At 43.5% G+C, this 22,861-nt stretch overlaps 1 protein-coding gene across 1 annotated transcript in view; it reads left to right on the top strand.

The window, feature by feature from the left end:
* The window catches only part of PTPRN2 (protein tyrosine phosphatase receptor type N2), a 970,322-nt gene that overhangs the window by 274,123 nt on the left and 673,338 nt on the right, over window positions 1-22,861 (top strand). The window contains exon 3 of the mRNA XM_054021089.1: window positions 3,261-3,374. Coding sequence (XP_053877064.1) covers window positions 3,261-3,374 — 114 coding nt within the window. The remainder of the gene's footprint in view (window positions 1-3,260; window positions 3,375-22,861) is intronic.

The raw sequence follows: 22,861 nt of genomic DNA on the forward strand, positions 1-22,861 counted from the left end.
GAGGATGTTAGGGAGATTCCCAAACCTGAGCTGGCTTTTGTAGATGACAAATCTGAGGAACTGTCATGAATTGAATTGTCACGAGAGGAGGTTTTGGAATTAATTGATAAACTTAACATTAACAAGTCGCCAGGACCAGATGGCATTCACCCAAGAGTTCTGAAAGAACTCAAATGTGAAGTTGCGGAACTGTCAACTAAAGTTTGTAGCCTGTCCTTTAAATCGGCTTCTGTAACCAATGACTGGAAGTTAGTTAATGTAACGCCAATATTTAAAAAGGGCTCTAGAGGTGATCCCGGCAATTACAGACCGGTAAGTCTAACATCTGTACCAGGCAAATTAGTCGAAACAATAGTTAAGAACAAAATTGTCCGACACATAGAAAAACATAAACTGTTGAGCAATAGTCAACTTGGTTTCTGTAAAGGGAAATCATGTCTTACTAATCTATTAGAATTCTTTGAAGGGGTCAACAAACATGTGGACAAGGGGGATCCAGTGGACATAGTGTACTTAGATTTCCAGAAAGCCTTTGACAAGGTCCCTCACCAAAGGCTCTTATGTAAATTAAGCTGCCATGGGATAAAAGGGAAGGTCCTTTCATGGATTGAGAACTGGTTAAAAGACAGGGAACAAAGGGTAGGAATTAATGGTAAATTCTCAGAATGGAGAGGGGTAACTAGTGGTGTTCCCCAAGGGTCAGTCCTCGGACCGATCCGATTCAACTTATTCATAAATGATCTGGAGAAAGGGGTAAACAGTGAGGTGGCAAAGTTTGCAGATGATACTAAACTGCTCAAGATAGTTAAGACCAAAGCAGACTGTGAAGAACTTCAAAAAGATCTCACAAAATTAAGTGATTGGGCAACAAAATGGCAAATGAAATTTAATGTGGATAAATGTAAAGTAATGCACATTGGAAAAAATAACGCCAACTATACATACAATATGATGGGGGCTAATTTAGCTACAAGTCAGGAAAAAGATCTTGGAGTCATCGTGGATAGTTCTCTGAAAATGTCCACGCAGTGTGCAGAGGCGGTCAAAAAAGCAAACAGGATGTTAGGAATCATTAAAAAGGGAATAAGACTGAGAATATATTATTGCCCTTATATAAATCGATGGTACGCCCTCATCTCGAATACTGCGTACAGATGTGGTCTTCTCCATCTCAAAAAAGATATACTGGCACTAGAAAAGATTCAGAAAAGGGCAACTAAAATGATTAAGGGTTTGGAACGGGTCCCATATGAGGAGAGATTAAAGAGGCTAGGACTCTTCAGCTTGGAAAAGACTAAGGGGGGGATATGATAGAGGTATATAAAATCATGAGTGATGTGGAGAAAGTGGATAAGGAAAAGTTATTTACTTATTCCCATAATACAAGAACTAGGGGTCATCAAATGAAATTAATAGGCAGCAGGTTTAAAACAAATAAAAGGAAGTTCTTCTTCATGCAGCACACAGTCAACTTGTGGAACTCCTTACCTGAGGAGGTTGTGAAGACTAGGACTATAACAGAGTTTAAAAGAGAACTGGATAAATTCCTGGTGGTTAAGTCCATAAATGGCTATTAGCCAGGACGGGTAAGGAATGGTGTCCCTAGCCTCTGTCTGTCAGAGCGTGGAGATGGATGGCAGGAGAGAGATTACTTGATCATTGCCTGTTAGGTTCACTCCCTCTGGGGCACCTGGCATGGGCCACTGTCGGTAGACAGGATACTGGGCTAGATGGACCTTTGGTCTGACCCGGTACGGCCTTTCTTATGTTTTTATGTTTTTAAAGAAGTTTGATACTGTGACTATTTCAAACTGCATCAGGATTTCAAAGTGAGATCCAGACATCATACCTGTTTTTGTGCCTTCCTGTTGAAATTTGAGTTTAAAAACTATTTTTCAGAAATAAACATTGAACAAGAAGGTGAATTTTTAATGTGGATTAATCCTATTTGGTATTTTTGGGTTAGGGAGGGTTGAAAAGGATACTGGAAAATAAATTTCAGTTAATTTCAATTAGTTATTTACATGGAATAATGAAGGTAATACTACATTATTTCTTCTATGCCACTTACTTTCATATAAGCATTATTCATCTTTTGAGAGCAACTGGGCCAGTTGCTTCTCTCTCTATTCTTTTGATTCTGCAAAGTTCCATAGAAGTGAATGGATGCTTGCAAATTAATACCTGATATTGTTTTTTGCTAATCAGATGAAGCTGTTCTTTTGCAACACAAATGTGATATCAGACGTGCAGTAATTACTGAGTTAAAACCAGCACTATGCAGAATATTTTTCTAATTAAATGTGTTGTATCTGAATGGCTTCCTTTGGATCACTCTGTAAAGCAAAACTGTACTGAACAATAAATGAAACCACTTTTTTTCTCTGAAACCTAAAACTGCAGATGGTCAGAGTGTATGTGAAGCACCAACACTCTGAATTAGTCTTTTATATGAACGAGAGAAAGGTAATTTGAAGGTTTGAACTCCCCCCTTCCTCCCACGCATACACAGGAAGCTCGTCTCAAATTGAACAATTCTCTAAATAAAGACTAATTAGGACCTAAATTAATTAGAAGGTGTGATTTGAAAAGACATTGATGAGAAGAGTCTTGTCATTTTAGACAAATAGAATGGAGCTAAATAAATTAGGCTCCATTAATATATCATTGTTCTGTGAGCAGTTGTCTTTTATTGCATTCATTAGAGGGTACTACTTGAAATGAGCCTTTGCTGGGCATTACGGATTCAGCATACATTTACCAATGCCTAGCGCACAGTTCCTACATTAAAAATATTTCAACAAATCCTCATAATTCCTGAAAATTAATATTTATATTTTCTGTGTTCTTTGCTTTTCATCTGGAAAGTTTGAGACGCTGAACATTAATTTCCCCACACATACACAGTTGTCAGAAAAGAAGCCTTACATCAAAAGATTTGGAAGCCAGAAGTCTGAAATTACTTTTTTTTTTAAAGGGTAGTCTTATAACTTTATAATATACAATAGATCCTCCCTCCCGCCTCTACCAGGATAATTTTCTTCCAGTATTATTTATTCTGATAGAAAACGCACTGCTTCATGACTGCTTCAAAATTCCAGTAATCCTTTGATGACTTTTTAAAACTGTGTTCTAAAGAGTTCCTGCAGTATATAATTAGGGACATATTGCAAGTGCACATCTCATCAAGTGTTTCTTCCTTTCAGAGAATGAGAACTATTTTTTCTTTTCCTTTCCCCTTTTGCCTTCTTTTTCTGCAGATGGAGCATTTGGGAGATGTCAGCGGGTTCCGGTGATAGATGTATATAAATACGAAATTTCACCCCCCATTCTTCAGCACCTAAGGATCATCTTAGAGAAGCTTTCACATAGAGGTACAGTAAAAATTGAATGAGCGTGGACCCAAGAAATGTGTGGGGCAAAGGAGCAACAGTCCGTGGTGTAGAGTAGTGTCATTATTTTCTGTGGGTTTTGGTATTGTGTGGTACAGAAAATTTAGATCAGTATGTTTCAGGCCGGATCCTGCAGTTCTTATCCAAGCAGAACACATCCTGAGCCAGTGAATATGTAGCAGTGTTTTGGTGAAGCATCTAAAGGAAGAATATGTCCCCTCTGCAAACCATGTATGTCTGTGCCTTCAACCTTGTCTATGCTGAAATTTTAGAAATTGGTGTACCTCCACAAGTGTAGATATGGTTCACACTAGGGCAGGGGTTCTCAAATTTCATTGCACCGCGGCCCCCCTTCTAACAATAAAGTTACTACATGACCCCGGGTGGGGGGAAGATCAGAGCCCAAGCCCTGCCACCTCAGGTTGGGGGAGAAGGGGCTGCAACCCGAGCCCCATTGCCCAAGGTGGGGGTGGAGCTCAGGCTTCAGCTTCAGTCCTGGGTCCCAGCAAGTCTAATGCTGGCCCTGGCGACCCCATTAAAATGGGGTCACAACCCACTTTGGGGTCCCGACTCACAGTTTGAGAACCACTGCGCTAGTGTAAATGTTTAATGGCTGAGGAATAATTTACCATACATCTGAATGCATCACAGAACATTACAGGATAAAAGCGCATTAGGCACCCAACTTGCTAGGGGTTAACTTGCCATCAGCTAGGAGAAATTCCTAACTTCCTAACTAATTCCTGTACTTTATTTGAACTGTTCTGGTTTCATTTAACAACTAAATCTAGTATGGCTCCAGTAATGATTAGTGAATCTTCCTTGAGATAATCCCTACACTCACTCTAAAGTGATGGAAAGGCTGAAAAGGGAGAATCTGTTTTCTGCATGGCTTAATTGGAATTAACAAAACAAAACTTTGAACAAAATGAAGAACAGTAACTTGAACAAACTTCTTTACGTGTTATAAGTGAATAAACACATCTGTTTTGGAGACAGAGATAAAAGCAGGAAAGCTTTGTAATTTTAATCTTCATTTTAAATTGTTCCAAAATGTAGGTTGGAATGATTTATTATACACCCTTACAGGACCCCAAAATAGCCTGTGGATTTATTTCCTGTCCAGCTGCCTCCTACTGATGCGAACACCGGTCAATGCCTGGTTGCATGTAGAAGGAGGATGGGAATGGACAAGTATAGCTTGCAGCATCCTAGCTTGCTCTTCATTAAGTGCTAAATCATTGTCTTGCAAGCAAAGCCTAAGGCAATGGTCTTTGCTCAGAGCAACTTTGTAAGAGCTGGAGAGATGGAATCCTTCCTCATCTGTGAGTATGATGTGGGGCAACTGTGAAGCCAGGTACTTAGTGACTACTTACTGTCTCCCAGCTCCCTGCAGGATTTGGAACTGGTGGATCTCCACTGCCTGTGGACCCTTTGTCAGACCCCACCACGCTCTAACTTGCTCATGAGCTACCTGCCATCCCCATGCTCTTGTGCAGAGAGCCATCACTGAGCTTGTTTTGATACAGGATTTCTCTGCACATGATCTCTCTATCTGGAGCCCACCATCCTTCTAGCAGATATGTTGGCATTTCTGCTGCACTTTTATCCTTGTAAAGGGGCATGCAGTATTTTCCCCTAAGGGAAATCTTATGAATGAAATGTGGACTGTCTCCTGCTTAGTGCATTGAAAGAGACTGGTGTAGAATATGCATATTAAATACCAGGTAGGGAAGGAAGGGGTATGTCACTATTAAAACTGGTTCAGGAACCTTACAAAAACACACACAGATGTTCATCTGCCTGCTTGCTCTCACATCAGTTTGAGCTCTCTTGTCTAATATTCTTGGCAATTAGGAACCCTGGGCACCTTAAAAATATCTACAACAGATACATATAGTACACACATTCAGTGCTTGTCATACTTCCTCCCTGCTCTCCCCATCCTCGGCAAATACTGGAGTATTCATTGTGCATAAAGAAATGGACAAACAAAACCAATTATAACTCTTCATTTGGTAGAAAGTGTGTCCATTGTTATAACAGTTCTGCCAGGTTAGTTTTATCAATGTTTACCCAATCTATTATTCTTATAATGAGGTTTAGAGGAAAGTCTTTGTTTTCTACTGTAGCTATCAAGGTCCGTACTTCCAACCCATGTGTGTCAGTTATAATGATGATCATTTGCATGGTTAATACTGCTTTCCTGTGCACTGTACAGAATATCATGTCCCTTTCATTCAATACAGACATAAAGGAAACTTGCTCATTCAAGATCACACAGATGGTCTGTCATAACTATAAAGGGAGGGGTAACAACCCTCCTGTGTACCATACTATAAAATCCCTCCTGGCCAGAGACACCAAAATCCTTTTACCTGTAAAGGGTTAAGAAGCTCAGGTAACCTGGCTGACACCTGACCCAAAGGACCAATAAGGTGACAAGATACTTTCAAATCTTGGTGGAGGGGAGGGTTTTGTTTGTGTGCTCGTTGTTTTGGGGGTTGTTCGCTCTTGGGACTAAGAGGGACCGGACATCAATCCATGTTCTCCAAATCTTTCTGCACAGGTCTCTCATATTTCAAACTTGTAAGTAACAGCTAGGCAAGGCGTGTTAGTTTTATCTTTGTTTTCTCAACTTGTAAATGTTCTTTTGCTAGAGGGTTTACCTTTGTTTGCTGTAACTTTGAAACTAAGGCTACAGGGGGTTCCTCTGGGCTCTTTGAATCTGATTACCCTGTAAAGTTATTTTCCATCCTGATTTTACAGAGATGATTTTTACCTTTTCTTTAATTAAAATTCTTTTTTTAAGAACCTGATTGATTTTTCATTGTTTTAAGATCTAAGGTTTTGGGATCTGTGTTCACCAGGACTAATTGGTGAAGGTACACTCTCAAGCCTACCCAGAAAAAGGGGGGTAAGGACTTGGGGGGGAGGAATTAGTCTCAAATCTGCCCAGGAAAGGGGGGGTTAGAGACTTGGGAAATATTTGGGGAAAGGCAGAGTTCCAAGTGGCTCTTCCCTAAGATTTGGAACACGCTTGGTGGTGGCAGCTTACTGTTAACCTAAGCTGGTAAATAAGCTTAGGGGGCTTCCATGCGGGTCCCCATGTCTGTACCCTAGAATTCAGAGTTGGGAAGGAACCTTGACATGGTCCAGGAATACTCAAAGAAGGTCTTAACTTGCTCCAAAAGATCACACCATGAGCAGTTCTAATTTCCAGTTTTGCCCTGTCCTTCAGCAGCACTCCTAACTATCTCTGCATCTGCTAAGGCTACATCTACCATGAAAAGAACAGGATCAAACTGCACCCTTTGTTACTGGCATAGCAACATGCCACACAGATTTTACCTGAAAGATTGTACAATACGTCAATTATAATTCATTTCAGGATGAGTAAAATTCCTGTTAGCAGCTGCACGAGCCATATTGCCAGTTAAGGGTATTTTTTGTTGCTCATTCTCTTGAGTGGTTTTCTAGTATCTTTGGTCTTAATTTTTACAATGGGTTGTTGGTTTTTATTTCCTGATTTTTACATTCTGCCAGTAGTACTAACTTCCTTGTTTTCCTCTGCTGGTAACATGCCCACCTCTATTTCCTTATTGCTAATTAGGCTATCCATCCTAATTTTTCTTTATTTTTTTGGTGTTATTGATTACTTTCAAGTAATGTTTGTGATCAAAGCAAAGGCCAAAAGGAAAGGTTGTATGTTCAGATACAATAAAACAAAGTAGAATGTAGCACAAATAACACATCACAGTTTATTCTGCCACTCTTAGTTACGTACAGTACACTAGCAAAGCATACAATAGAAAGTTGGATGAGTCATACTATTGATGTTAATCTCCTCAATAAAGGATCTTGACTTTATGTTGAATTAAATTTTCACGAGGGTACAATTTTCATGACTTTTTTTACCCACTGAGAGTATTTCTGTTTATGTCAACTTTCAGTGCCTTGCTGCGAAGATTTGTTTTCTCACAGTACTGTAATCCCGCACGGCATTTTCACTCATACTATCCTTGTCAAGACTCTGGCAATGCTCATTATGAAGATTTTCTGAAAAGTTTATGAACTTGGGTATGGGTAGGGAAAAAGCCCTTCTGATGGTTGCTGAAATTTATGTAATAATACGCTGCTTGTGCCACTGGTCCTGCTATAATGCATGAGAAGGAGGTAAAACATTTCTCATTCTTCTTCGAATGGCTGCACATGTGGGTTCCACTTAGTAGTCTGCGCACCTGGTGTGCCAGAACTGGAGAGCTTTCTGCAACAGTGCTTGTTGGGACGGTGCACATGCCCTGTGCCTCCAGAGGCTATATATGGGCATCACCCTCAGTTCCTTCTCACCAACCATCTCTTGAGTCTGAGCTCCCTATGTGGTTTACCTCAGGGTTTTTTGTCTATGCAGACAGCAAGTTAGATTCCTGCCTTTTTTTTCTTAGTTACTAGTTGGTTAGTTAGTAGTTAGTGCTCAGTATCTAGTTTCTTTACTGTTTTATTTGTTTTAGTCAGTTAGTTTTGGTGTGAGGCTCCAGTGGTATGCACTCTCGCCTGTCATTAAGCAGTGCCCATCATGTGGGGTGTCTATTTTAAATAGTGACACCCACCCCATGCATTGTCTTTCGTGACTCAGCAAGGGACACATTAAAGAGAGGTGTAGTATCTGCTGTTCTTTCAAGAAAGGGATGGAGATTTCCAGAGATCTACATCTCAAGCAGCACCTTGCAGAGCAGGTGAGGATAGCTGCTTCAGCCCCAGGACCTTCGGATCACCCAGATTCTCACACTGCTACAGAATCTGCAGTGGTCTCTGACAGACCCCTGGATGCAGACTTTTCTCAGAGAAAGAGGGGTTGATCTTCCTCTCCGGGGCTTCCCCAAAAGAGGATCCATAACATGACTGAAATCACCCCAGATCAAAGAAGGGCTCTTCCTCCTCTTCAAAGAAGAACATGGAACATTGCCAGGACTCCTCAAGTACTTGGTACTGCTGGACCGTTGACTCATGCTTCCCTGTCTATACTTTACACACTTCTGCAGTGGCCCTTTTGGAACTCCTGGGGTGTCTCCCAGGTCTCAATCACCAGTACACTTGCAGAGAAGATTGACAGACCATTTTGCTGGGTACCTGCCAGAGCCACCTACATTGCAGGATCCTGCAGATACTGGCCCCTGTAAGCAACCAGTCTTACAAGACTACCACAGCAGCAGGTTGTACCACAAGAGGACCCACTGACCCCAGTCAATCTGTCGTCTTCATTGTTAGATGACTCAATGGCCTCAGGTTCCTCCTCCCTAGTTTCAGAGGATTTTAAATCTTATCAGGACCTATTGAGGAGGATGGCTGAATTGTTAGGCACAGAAGCTGAGCTTGTCCAAGAGAACATGTTCAAGCTTTTGGACCTTGTTCAGGCAGCAGCCCATGGGAGAGTAACCTTGCCTATTAATGAAGCTCTTTTGGAACTGGAAGGCCTTGTGACACATGCCAGCCTTCTTTGCGCTTACAGCCAAGTGCACGGAGAAATGATACCACATTCCAATGCAAGGCTTCAAGTGTTTTTATTTCTACCCTGCCCCATATTTCCTTGTGGTAACAGCTGCCAATGAGATGTTGTGACAGGGAGATTCAAATCAGCTCCCAAAGACTCCAAGAGACTTAACTTGTTGGGGATAAATTATTTCATCTCCTCTCTCCAGATGTGCATAGCTAACCAGCAGGCACTGTTAGCAAAATATAATTTTGTAAACTGGGAAGCAATGCTTACTGATAGGCTGCCTGAAGATACAAGGGAGGAGTTCATCCTGGCAGAAGACCACTTGGTGGCCAATACATCACTTCTGTTGGTGCTCAATGTGGCAGATGCTTGTTTTTGGGGAATGGCGTCTGCAATAACAATGAGAAGAGGCTTCTGGTTATAAAACTCTGGTATAGCCTCTGACATCCAGCAAACCATAGAGGGCCTCAATTTTGATGGTCAGTTTTTGTTCTCCGACAAAACCGATGAGAGTTTGCACTCATTTAAACACTCCTGTGCTACACTTTGTTAATTGGGGATCTGTACTCCATCCCCCAAGAGATAGCAGTACAGGACCCTATAACAACAACAGTACTCTCAGCCTGGATATCCTCTGAAGCAGCATGACTTTTGAGGAAGAGGCACAAGTCACAGAGCTGGAGATCCTCCAGCTCCAACTCCAATCAACCAGCTTGTTCTCTGTCATCTTTGGGGAAACAGCAGATTTTTTTCTCCCTCAAGGATAGCAATACAACCACCAGCAATCATCCTGTCTCTCCCCCTAACCCTTTGGGAACAGATTATCCTAGTTTTTCAGTGCTCAGGAAATCATAACTCATAAATGGGTCCTAAGTACTGAGAGACTGGGATACTCTAGCCTCTCCATCCCCATCTCACAAAGCTGTGTTCCTTCAGTAAGTTCTGATTCTGCTCACTCTAGGTGCCCCTGAAGAAATCCACCTTCAATATCAGGGAAAGGGGTTCACAATACTTTCTGATCCCCAAGTCCAAGGGGATCTGAGACCCATACTCAACCTTCAAAATTTCAACAAGTAAACAGATATATAAGATTTTGCATGGTTTCCCTGGCGTCAGTCCTTCCCTGCCTAAACCACAATGACTGGTTTGCTGCCCTGGATTTACAGGATGCCTGTTTCCACGTGGCAAGTCGCAGGTTTGAGATTTGTAATAGCAAGTTGACATTATCAATACACAGTACTTCCTTTTGTCCTGTCCTTGGCCCCAGGTGTATTCATCAAGTACATCGTTGTGGTGGTGGCATTCTTGAGGAGGAATGGAATTCACATCTTCCCTTAGATGGAGATTAGTTAGTGCCAGGCAGATCTGAACTTTGAGGTTCTTTGCCATGTCCAGTTCATCATCCATCTCTTCAGTCATTTGATACTCATGCTGAACAAGGGGAAGTCCTCATTATTCCAACACAGGGGATCGAGTTTATTGGGGCGCTACTCGATTCTACAAAATTGATGGCTTTTTGCCCTCAAGACAGGTTTCAGGCAATTTGCCAGTTGTGCCACCCCACCATCATGGTCCAGGTATGTTTAAGGCCACCTGGTCTCATGTATTTACGTGACTTTGCATGTCAGGCTATGTCTATGCATCCTTCAAGGGTGACAGAAGCTAGTCTCTCAATTGAACAAATTGGTCTGGGTTCTCCTGCAGTCCTGTTTCCTAGAGTGGTGGATGGATTAGAACAGTGTGGAACAGACTGCTGGACTGGGCAGCACAGTATGGGGAGGAGGTGACCAGCCCTCCATGGAGAAAGAAGTGGTTCGGGACTATTTAGAAAAACTGGATGAGCACAAATCCATGGGGCCGGATGCGCTGCATCCGAGGGTGCTAAAGGAGTTGGCGGATGTGATTGCGGAGCCATTGGCCATCATCTTTGAAAACTCCTGGTGATCGGGGAAGGTTCCGGATGACTGGAAAAAGGCTAATGTAGTGCCCAGCTTTAAAAAAGGGAAGAAGGAGGATCTGGGGAACTACAGGCCAGTCAGCATCATCTCAGTCCCTGGAAAAATCATGGAGCAGGTCCTCAAGGAATCAATTATGAAACACTTAGAGGAGAGGAAAGTGATCAGGAACAGTCAGCATGGATTCACCAAGGGGAAGTCGTGCCTGACTAACCTAATTACCTTCTATGATGAGAACTGGCTCTGTGGATGAGGGGAAAGCAGTGGATGTGTTATTCCTTGACTTTAGCAAAGCTTTTGATACGGTCTCCCACAGTATTCTTGCCGCCAAGTTAAAGAAGTATGGGCTGGATGAATGGACTGTAAGGTGGATAGAAAGCTGGCTAGATCGTCGGGCTCAACGGGTAGTGATCAATGGCTCCATGTCTAGTTGGCAGCCGGTTTCAAGCGGAGTGCCCCAAGGGTCGGTCCTGGGGCCACTTTTGTTTAATATCTTTATTAATGACCTGGAGGATGGTGTGGACTGCTCTCTCAGCAAGTTTGCAGATGACACTAAACTGGGAAGCGTGGTAGATATGCTGGAGGCTAGGGATCAGATACAGAGGGACCTAGACAAATTAGAGGATTGGGCCAAAAAAAACCTGATGAGGTTCAACAAGGAGAAGTGCAGAGTCCTGTACTTAGGACAGAAGAATCCTATGCACTGCTACAGACTAGGGACCGAATGGCTAGGTAGCAGTTCTGCAGAAAAGGACCTAGGGGTTACAGTGGACGAGAAGCTGGATATGAGTCAACAGTGTGCTCTTGTTGCCAAGAAGGCTAACGGCATTTTGGGCTGTATAAGTAGGGGCATTGCCAGTGGATCGAGGAACATGATCGTTCCCCTTTATTCGACATCGGTGAAGCCTCATCTGGAGTACTGTGTCCAGTTTTGGGCCCCCCACTACAAGAAGGATGTGGAAATATTGGAAAGAGTCCACCGGAGGGCAACAAAAATGGTTAGGGGTCTGTAGCACATGACTTATGAGGAGAGGCTGAGGGAACTGGGATTGTTTAGTCTCCAGAAGAGAAGAATGAGGGGGGATTTGATAGCTGCTTTCAACTACCTGAAAAAGGGGTTCCAAAGAGGATGGAGCTCGGCTGTTCTCAGTGGTGGCAGATGACAGAACAAGGAGCAATGGTCTCAAGTTGCAGTGGGGGAGGTCTAGGTTGGATATTAGGAAACACTATTTCACTAGGAGGGTGGTGAAGCACTGGAATGCGTTACCTAGGGAGGTGGTGGAATCTCCTTCCTTGGAGGTTTTTAAGGCCCGGCTTGACAAAGCCCTGACTGGGATGATTTAGTTGGGAATTGGTCCTGCTTTGAGCAGGGGGTTGGACTAGATGACCTCCTGAGGTCCCTTCCAACCCTGATATTCTATGATTCTATGATTCTATGATATCAGGTGTAGGCAACCTATGGCACAGGTGCCGAAGGTGGCACACGAGATGATTTTCAGTGGCACTCACACTGCCTGGGTCCTGGCCACCAGCCCGAGGGGCTCTGCATTTTAATTTAATTTTAAATGAAGCTTCTTAAACATTTTAAAAACTTTATTTACTTTACATACACCAATAGTTTAGTTATATATTATAGACTTATAGAAAGAGACCTTCTAAAAACGTTAAAATGTATTACTGGCATGCAAAACCTTAAATTAGAGTGAATAAATGAAGACTTGGCACACCACTTCTGAAAGGTTGCCGACCCCTGTGTATATTGAGGCATAGCATTTACTCATCTCCTTCCAATCAAGACAGTCATTATCAACACCTCTCTGATAAGGTGGGTGCATACTTGGGGGGTTTGCAAATCTAAGCTTTGTGGACCGAGCAAGATGTGGCTCTTCATATCAGTGTTCCTGAACTTTGAATGATTCACACTTGCTATGCTTTTCTCCCGTACTGCACAAGCTTGTTGGTCCAGAAGCTCACTGACAATACAACTTCAGTGTACTGTTTGAACAGACAGGGAGAGGCATAGTCCATTCAGGTCTGTTGGGAAGTGATGAAACTCTAGCACTTTTGCATCAAAGAAGGCATTGCTCCTATTGCCACTCACTTACCTTGCTCCCAGAATCAGCTGGCAGCGTCTCAGCAGGAGAGTCTCTGGGAATCACGAATGGTTGCTAAAGAACATTGTACTAGGGAACCATCTTCAAGGCCTGGGGTGTTCTGCTAGGCCATTTATTCACAATGAAAGACAATAAGGAATGCCAGTTTTCTTCTTGAATAGGTTATAATCGAGGTGCACTAACTGATACCTTTCTGCTAAGATGAGGACCAAAGGTCATGTACGCAATCCCCTCTATTCCGCTCATCCATCAGATCATACTCCTATTGAAAAAAGGTAGTGCTAAGATAATCCTCATTGGCCACTGTGGTGAAGACAGTGCTGATTCCCAGATCTTCAGTCTCTCGATTCAATCCCCTCCCCTCCTGTGATTTCTGCAGCGTGGACAAATGTGGCACCCAGATCCAAGCAGCCTGTGTCTCACGGCATGCGTGCTGCCTGGTTGGATCAAGTAACAAAGGACTTGTCAGTGGCAGTTCAGGAGATACTACTTAATAGTGGGAAGCAGTCCACTAGGTCCACCTACTTAGCTAAATGGAAACTTTTCTTGATCTGGTCCACTAGTCAGAGAATTCAGCCAACAGATGCTAAGATTCAGGACATTTCAGAGTACCTGTCACACCTTAAATCCTTGGTTCTTTCTCTGGGTTCCCTGAGAGTTCACTTAGCTGTGATCTCGGCAATCCATCCTCGCATTCAAGGGAAGCCATTTTTTCCAATCCCAAGGTTGTTAGATTTTTAAAAGGCATTGTTCACGTTTTTCCTCCTGTAAAAGACTTGATTCCTCTTTGGGAACCTCCACTGTATTAGTGACTCTGATGTGTCCTCTATTCAAGCCTTTGGCAACCTATTCTTTGCCTGTCAGAAGACATTCTTTTTCATTGAAATTATGTCAGCCAGAAGAGTAGAGGTAAAGCTATATAGTTTGGTTCAGATGAAGTACCGACACTTCCTACATTTTCAACAAAAGTAGTATCAGCATTTCATCAGAACCAAACTGCACAGCTATGTGTATTTTTCCCCCAAAGCCACATTCAAATAGAGATGAAGAGTGGCTTCACGCTGTGTGTGTAAAGTGAGCACTGGCCTTCTATCTGGGCAGGACAAAATCCTTTTAGGCTATCTTCATGTTTCTTTGTCTCTTTTATGCCGACAGAATTAAAAATGAGGGAGTTTCATCACAGTTTCCAGATTAATTACTTCCTGCATCACAACAGTATGTGGGGTAGCAAACACCCCTCCACTGCAGCGACTGTTGACCCATTCAACAAGGGCTCAAGCTACTGCAGAGTTTTTGAGGGATGTCCCCATATTGGACAATTGTAGGGCTGTTACTTGGTCCTCCATGAGTACATTGACTAATCATTACACCATCTTGACTACTTAAAGATCTAATGCAAACTTTGGGAAAGTAATTCTGCAGATGCTATGTAAGTTATCTCCAAGCCCCACCTCTTAACAATACTACTACTTGGAATAAACATGTGCAACCCATCAAAGAATGGCAAAATGGTTCTGTACCTGTATTGTAACTGTTGTGTTTTGAGACATGGTTCACGTGGATTTTCCATGACCCATCCTCCATCCCATCTGCATTGGAGTTTTGAGACCCTCTGCACCGGTGTCTTCTGGCTTAAAGAAACTGAGTGTGGTTAGGGCAGTGCTGTTCTTATATAACCTTGGAAGGAGCCACAAGGACATGCAGGCTGCTTGTGCTGCCCTGACAGGTACTGCTACAGAAAGTTCCAGCACACACTGGGTTCACACACATCTGAATGGAATATACATGTGAACTACATCTTTAAAAACAACAGTTACAATACAGGAAAGTAACTGTGTTTTCCCAGAGTTACAGAGCTGTCAAGAAGAGGTTGCTTAGACAGCACTGTCCATCTACTAAAGACCAGCATTACAAAGATAGCCAGAAAGCACAGCACTATAGAAGGCAGGATTGATGAGATTGTACAGTCCCTGAAGGAGATGGAAGTATTTATCACTGGAGCTGGTTTCAGAATCATCTTAACACAAGCCACTGTGAGAGATACCAAAGAAGAGGAATCCCAATGAATGCACAAGGTATTATAAATAATCCATTGGGCTTCCATATTTGTGTTAGCATGCACTAAAATGCCTGAACTTATTTACTGTGGTGGTGTAAGTAGGACTTAAAATATGTATTCATTTTCCTTTTTGTCCAAATAGTTTAATCACACAGTCATAGAAATGAATGACACAGACAAAGAGATCACTCATCCCTAGCTTTTTACAAGATTCTGGAAAAGTACGAATGAAGGTCAAGTTATCCCAGATGACCATGTGAATTTATCAGAAGAATGCAAGGCAGTATGGAAGCACTTGGTGAAACTCCATTACAATTCAAACAGAGTCAAAAGTGTCACTAGAAAACATATTAAAAGCAATAATAAAAGAGGGTGATGGCATTTGTTTTATTCACTATGCCAGAAAGGGAATTGCATTTGTTTCCTAAAGCAGTTTCTGACCAGTGATTCTAAAAGGCTAATAATTAACAGATGTTATTAAACCACTTTAGAACTGCAGCTGCTACTGCAACATGTGTTATAAGAAAAAAGAGTTCATGTAGGAAGCCTTGGGCAACCACCCACTCGGAGTGCTTGTATGGGACACTGTCTCATGCAGAGCAAAACATCTTATGCTAATATTTAAGGTAAATTAAATCTCTGAATGCACCAAGGCAGCGCGTTCCCAGACTGTTCAGCTTCCATTCAACATAGGTACTGACACTCTGCATTTTACTTGTACAGAAACTCCTCACTTAATGTCCTCCCCCTTAACATTGTTTTGAAGTTACGTCGCTGCTCCATTAGGACACATACTCATTTAAAGTAGTGCAGTGCTCCCTTATAACGTCATTTGGCTGACTTTACAAGAGAGCATTGCACAAGTTCCTCTTCTCTGCCTCCACCCCCTCCCTTCCTCCCTCCCTCCCAGCACGTCCCCTGCCGCCAAACAGCTGTTTGGCGGCACTTAGGCCTTTCTGGGAGGGAGGGAGGGAGGGAGGGAGCGGGGAAGCTGCCCCCCCCCAGGCAGGCAGGGCCACCCGGAATGCAGGGGCTTTAGGGGCTGCAGGGCCCTGGGCTAAGGGGGCCCCAGGGCCCTGGCCTGCAGCTCTAAAGCCCCTTTCGGAATGCGGCCCTGCGAGCACAGGCTGGAGGACTCAGGAGGAGCAGGGGCAGCCGTGCAGCCAGCGGCCGGAAAGAAGCGGTGCTTTCCCCTTCAAAGCCGGCTGGGGCTCTGCCAGCCAGGCTTGGGCGGTGATTTAAAGGGCCCAGGGCTCCAGCCGCTGCGGGGAGCCCCAGGACCTTTAAATCACCGCCTGAGCCCTACTGCCGGAGCTCCGGCAGTGATTTAAAGGGCCTGGGGCTCCCTGCAGCGGCTGGAGCACCAGGCCCTTTAAATCACCCCCGGGGAAGCCGGTCCAGTCCGGCACGGCGTATCACCTCTTGCCGTTATGCCGTACCAGATCAAACCCAATATAACGCAGTCTCACCTATAAGGCGGTAAGATTTTTTGGCTCCCGAGGACTGCGTTATATCGGGGTAGAGGTGTATTTTCTCTCCCTACTGCAGTTTTAACTTGCAGACATTCATTTTCTCTTTCACTTCACCTGACCTCAGTTTTATCAAGATGGTGTGGTATCATATGCAACACCATCTAAGGACAAAAGAAAAACTAATAAAAGTCAATGGTAATTTCTGGAGTGGTTTATTGGCTCTGGAGCTGGCAACAAGTTTGCAGACCATTTATAAAAGTATTGTTACTTCTCTTTATGTTGTATTTATGTTCTTATATGAGGTCCATTCCAGTGATATCCTTGAGAGAAAAGGTTTGACAACTGGCTTGTGACATTATACAGTAAATCAACTGTAGGCACCCTTTAGTAGAGGGGCCTCTGAACTTAATTGGGAGTGTTCCAGTTGGAAAGATTCTAAGTGCTACAATCCAGCCTTGGAGACTACAATTCCCATGATGCCTTGGGGGAAGAGAGAAAGAGACATACTTCCTCTCCCAGGGAAAGCATACGGTGGGCTCCATTTTGGAGAGGAGCTGAGATTGCTTTTGTGGAATTCTTCCCATACAAGGAGCTGCTAGGAAGCCAGAAGCTGCTGCTACGAGCCTGCCAGTGCTTTGATCAAGGAGGGAGCCTCAGAGGTGGTTGGTGGCTTCATGAGAGCCAGGGCAGAGGCTGTTACTGTGCCTAGAGCTGACTGAGGTGGGCCTGCAGTGAAGGCAGTGGGAGTAACCACCCCCTTGTTTGGTGCTTGCAAGGGAAGGGGCACAGCAAAGAGACTTTAAGGAGTTGTCTGAATCTGAGAAAAGGCAAAGTGGTCTTCTCATCGAACCAGAACCCACAGTTGCTAACATTGGGTTAAAACAACTCTAATCTTCAATCTTGGAATGATCCCAAATTAGAATTGTTCCGCCCCTTGTTACATTGACTGAACTGATACACTGGACCAACTGAGTGCTGTCTCCAGCTTCAAGGTCTTCAAGCACACCCATGCAAGCAAGTGTTTAAAACTCTGAAATCCAGTGGAGTGTCCACGCAGAGGTGGGGTAAATGATGGCAGTGTAAATGCAAGTTAGATAAGTTTCAGTACCCAGCCAGATGGAGGCATCACCGATTTTAATTTCCTTTACAAGTAAAAGGACTGCAGCAGAGGGGTGGAAAGAGGATTCCCACCTATCCAACATCACCACTGGGATACTCAGGATTTCCTTTACTGTCAACCACATCAGGCCCCTGGGCACACAAGTGAGTGTAGCCTGCTCCTGAGCAACCTAGGGAGTAAAGAGGTACATTTTGGAGGCACCACTTGGATCCCTCAACCACCGGAAGTTCTGCAGCAGGAAATCATTTATATCTATTTTTTTTAAATGTTATTGAAGTTCTGATTATTTTCCTGAAGCTTACTGGACTTTAAAGGACTCTGCTGTAGTGAACTTGTTATCTGCTACATCATGGAGCATCATAGTTAGCATCCTGTTGTAAAGGAAGATATGCTCCACTAAGTGCTGCCAACAGGTTGCTAATACCTGGAGGGATTTGCCACAAGGACTGGTTGGTCCGGTTCACATTCAAGTAGAAAGCATTTATGCTCGCACCCTTCTGGAAGTGGTTCGCAGGTCACCATTCTACATAAGACATTTTACAATACCTACTTTCAAAGCCGGAGCCCAAAGGATTCAGCCCCGGAACTGTAAGCTGAACCCCACTGCCCAGAGCTGAAGCCCTCAGGCTTTGGCCCTGGGTGGTGGGGCTGAGGCTTCAGCCACAGGTCCCAACAAGTCTAACACCAGCCCTGGTGACCCCATTAAAACAGGGTTGTGACCCACTTTGGGATCCTGACCCACAGTTTGAGAACTGCTGGCCTAGATGGCCTCATAACATCTCATTACCTGAGGATGAGTGGGAAGAGGTTTCTGCCCCCGGGGGTTTGAGCTTTGTATCAAATTTCTACTGTTTGTGGGAAATCTACTAAAATACTACCTGCCCACCTTTATTGATCTTTTAGGAGCGACAGCCCAGGCTATTCCTCAAGCTTACTGCAGCCTTTCTTCTTTAGACACTTCCTACCACCACTTGTAATGCCGATCCACTTAGGGGTGTTGGCAGTGGGGATCAAAACTGGGACTTCTGGAGCTAAATGCATGAGCTTCTATTGCATGAGCTGAAAAGACATCTGTCTTTTAGCCAAGGCTGTAACAGGTTCATTAGCCTGTAGCTGGCCTAGCTACCACTAGAGGGGACAGCGTGCCACTGCAAGCAAGCAGGGGGATTCACAAGTTATAAATGGTAGCTAGTTGGAAGTGGTTGAAAGAAAGATTTTTATTCCGTGGTGTTGTAGTTTGTATTAGTTAATGAAAGCCAAGAGACATTCCCTGGGTCAGGCTGCGCCATAAGAAATGCTTGACTGGGCTGATAAAACCACATCCCACTTATTTTTCTCCAGTGTTTATGAGAGCTGCTTATATATTTGAAGAGATTTATTTCTTAATTAATACAAGCAGAGTAGTGAGGGAAAAGATCTCAGCAGTCCTGCTCAGTATTTTCAGGTAGCCTGATGAGGCCCCAGCCCCTGCAGGCAGGCTGTTACACAAATGTATGTTCATTTCAGATAGTACTTTACATTAACAGACACAGTATTGTGACTCAAACCTTTGTATTCAATTTATTAACAGATTCCATTAGCAGGGAACCAGCTGCTCTGTAATATTCAGCATCTCATAGGCGATTAGATAGTATAATACTCTAAAAAAAGTTCAATAACATTCATTCAAATGTTTGATTAAATCATATACATTCCCCTTTTTATATGCTCTTTGCAAATCTTCATGGGGAATGTCTGTTCTTTGCACAAATTCCTGTTTTCACATTTGAACAAAGGTATGAATGTCCATCTCTCCCTGTAATAGAGTTAGCTTCCTTCACTGTGTCGCTTACATCTGCTGCCTCATTGCAATTCAGGGTTTTAGTCCTGAATCTTTTCCAAAAAATCCTTCCCCTTTGGGGAATCAACAAAACAAAGCAGGTTGTGCACTATAGTCCCTCACTGGACTCAGCAGTTGCTTCCTGCTTGCTATCAGCTGGGCGGAACTGAGGCATAGGGGAACCTGATTCCAATCCAAAGTTCCTAGACTGTAAATTGCCATCTGGACTCTCACTGAATCTTTGCTTCACTCCTGTCTGGGCCACTTCCTACATGACCTCACCATTCTAGGCCTCCCAGCCCTTCCTTCTCCCTGCAGGGTTCTCCTGGATCCTGTCAGCTGTTTCTCCTACCATCTCCTCTCACCTCCTAAGCACAAGCAGCTCCTGGTTATGTAAGGATTGGGCTGTCACAACATGTCTGTATCATATGACTCTTTTTTGGGCTACACATCCCATCAATGCCCTGTCCCCATATTCCCCCGCCCCCAATAGTTCCCCTTTTTTTAAAGGACGAAGCCTTACTGACCTTGGTCACCACTTAAGTCCCCAGGAACATTTGCTGTTTTCTGCATGTCATTTGTTATTTTTCAGCTTGACAAGTTTATTATCCATTGAGGTCCTCTTTCAGTAGTCCATCCATATTCAGCAAAGCATTTTAGAACATACTTAACTTTAAGCATAGGTTGAAGTTTTATTAAAGTATGGGACTTCAGTACATGCTTAAAATTAAGCATATGCTTAAATGCTTTGCTGAACAATAATGGACTTAAGCTTGTGCATAAATGTTTTACTGATTTGAAGAGCAAAAGCAATTGTATGTAAAGTGTGTTACAGTATAAGCTAGTTTGCAGCAACACCTTGTAAGAGGAACTGCAGCCTTTGAGCAACATTTCCCATGGGAACTCTTTCCTTACTGTGAATTGTCCACTTGGTAACAGCAACATAGCCACCACATAAAAACAACATTTGTGATGTTGTGACATTTCAGCCTTTGCTTACTTGCATTTTTTTGTTGGCAAAAACAGACAAAACACCAAGAGTCTCTCCCTGAAAGAAAAGTACAGATTATCCAAGACTGTCAAATTCCAATGACTTCTCAAAACCAAGTTGCAGTCGAATGGGAGTTGCACAGGTAGGTTGCTGCAGAATGTGGAAGCAGAAGAATAAGCTTTTGGCTAAATATGAAGTTGGACAGTTGAATAGCAGCTGTAAGTGTGGGCATGAAGGGAAAGCCCCTGATGTTGAACAGGCTGTTTTTATATGGTTCAAGGAGAAGAGGGCACAGAGAGCACTTCTTGCTGGACCCACAATCAAGGGAAAAGCCCTTCAGCTTGCCGCTTCACTTGGATTGAATGATTTTGAGGCAAATGATGGTGGTTTAATAGATGGAAGAAACGCTTCAAAGTCGCTTACAAAAATGAGCATGGCAAAAAATAGTTAGTGGACAAACCAGTAGGTGAGCAGTGGCAATGCAAAAAACTGCCACACATTCTTGAAAAGTTTTTCCTGGCTGACATCTTCAGTGCTGATGAAACAGGACTTTATCTGAAAGGGCTCTGTGACACGGGACATGTAAAAAAAAATATCTTGAAGGAGGGAAAGCTTCAAAGTACAGGGTAACTGTGCTCATCTGTGCCAACATGGATGGGAATGACAAACACCTGCTGTTTATGATTGGAAAGTCAAAACAACCCAGATGCTTTCAAAAGGATTTTAGTAAATTTCTCCTCAGTTATGTGAGTTCAATGAATGCCTGGATGACAGGTGAGATTTTAATCAACTGGCTAAAAAGTGGGATCACCAGCTGATCTTGCAGAGCTGTAAGAGATGCCTCTTACTGGATAACTGCTCCACAACCCCAAGGAGTGGTCCTCACTAACATTCAGCTCGAATTCTTACCCCATAACGTTACATCTTTGATGCAGCCTATGGATCAAGGTGTGACTAAGCACATGAAGGGACATTACCAATCAAAAATCGCAAGCCGGATTGTTGTCACTCTTGATGTCTTGAAAACTGAAACTTGCTAGACTGAGTTCATCTTGTTGCAAAGGCATGGCAAGATGTAAAGCCGACAACAATTTTCAACTGTTTCTGGAAAGGCAAATTTGTTGTGCTCGTGTAAGGTATGGAAGACGAGGATATTGAAAAGTTTGACAACCCCCTGAACAATGTTCCACTTCCAGTGAAAATGGAAAAAGAGGACTTAATCGCTGCTGTGGATGAGGATTTTCTCATGTTCAAAGCGATAACCAATGAGGAATTATTGAGCACTGCAACTACTGCAAAGCCAGAGAGACGAGCTTGTGTTGATGAAACCTATCATAATCAAGAGAGTGAGCATGATTTGGATGAAGTTCCACCTCCAACAAACTCTGAGCTTTTGAAAGCTTTGAACACACTTCAGCACTTCAGGTGGTTGCCTAGGGCACTACAATTTGGGGGGCGGTGATGGCGGCGATATTTCGGCAGCAGGACCTTCCGCTGCCTCTGTGGGGGGGCGGCATTTCGGGACGGGACCTTCCGCCGCCTAGGGCAGCAGAAAAGCTGGCGGCACTCCTGCTTAGTGTATTAATAGAATACACTTTGATTTGAAATAATACTTTAATTTAAGTTATTACAGTATTATTATTATTTATTTGCTTAGCAGTTGCTCTTATCCAGGGCAACTTGCAGTGCGTATAAAGTATTACAGTTCAGTGTGAGCACAAACAAGGTTTACAAGTAAGAGCAAGAGATTGTGTTTGTTGTCATGATTGGTGTCTGATTGTTCTTAAAACAAAAATAAAACCTGATACTTTTATAACTAACTCAATACCGCTTTCTTGATACAATATGTCAGTGAGGGTACGTCTACACTAAGGGATTAATCCGAATTTATATAATTCGAATTTTGGAAACAGATTGTATAAAGTCGAATGTATGCGGCCACACTAAGCACATTAATTTGGCAGTGTGCGTCCATGTACCAGGGCTAGCGTCGATTTCCGGAGCGTTGCACTGTGGGTAGCTATCCCATAGTTTCCGCAGTCTCCCCCACCCATTGGAATTCTGGGTTGAGATCCCAATGCCTGATGGGGCAAAAAACATTGTCGCAGGTGGTTCTGGGTACAGCCTCACCCCTCCCTCCATGAAAGTAACGGCAGACAACCATTTCGCGCCTTTTTTCCTGGGTGAACTCTGCAGACTCCATACCACGGCAAGCATGGAGCCCGCTCAGCTCAAGACAGCAGTCATGAACATTGTAAACATCTCGCGCGTTCTCGTGCAGTTTATGCTGAGCCAGGACCAGAAAAATGAGGCGAGGAGGCGGCGGCGACGGCAGCGCAGCAACAAGCGTGATGAGGACATGGACATGGACACAGAATTCTCTCAAACCGCGGGCCCCGGTGCTTTGGAGATCATGTTGTTAATGGGGCAGGTTCTATCCGT

This window comes from Malaclemys terrapin, chromosome 2, assembly GCF_027887155.1.
Source record: "Malaclemys terrapin pileata isolate rMalTer1 chromosome 2, rMalTer1.hap1, whole genome shotgun sequence".
Classification (NCBI taxonomy): domain Eukaryota; kingdom Metazoa; phylum Chordata; order Testudines; family Emydidae; genus Malaclemys; species Malaclemys terrapin.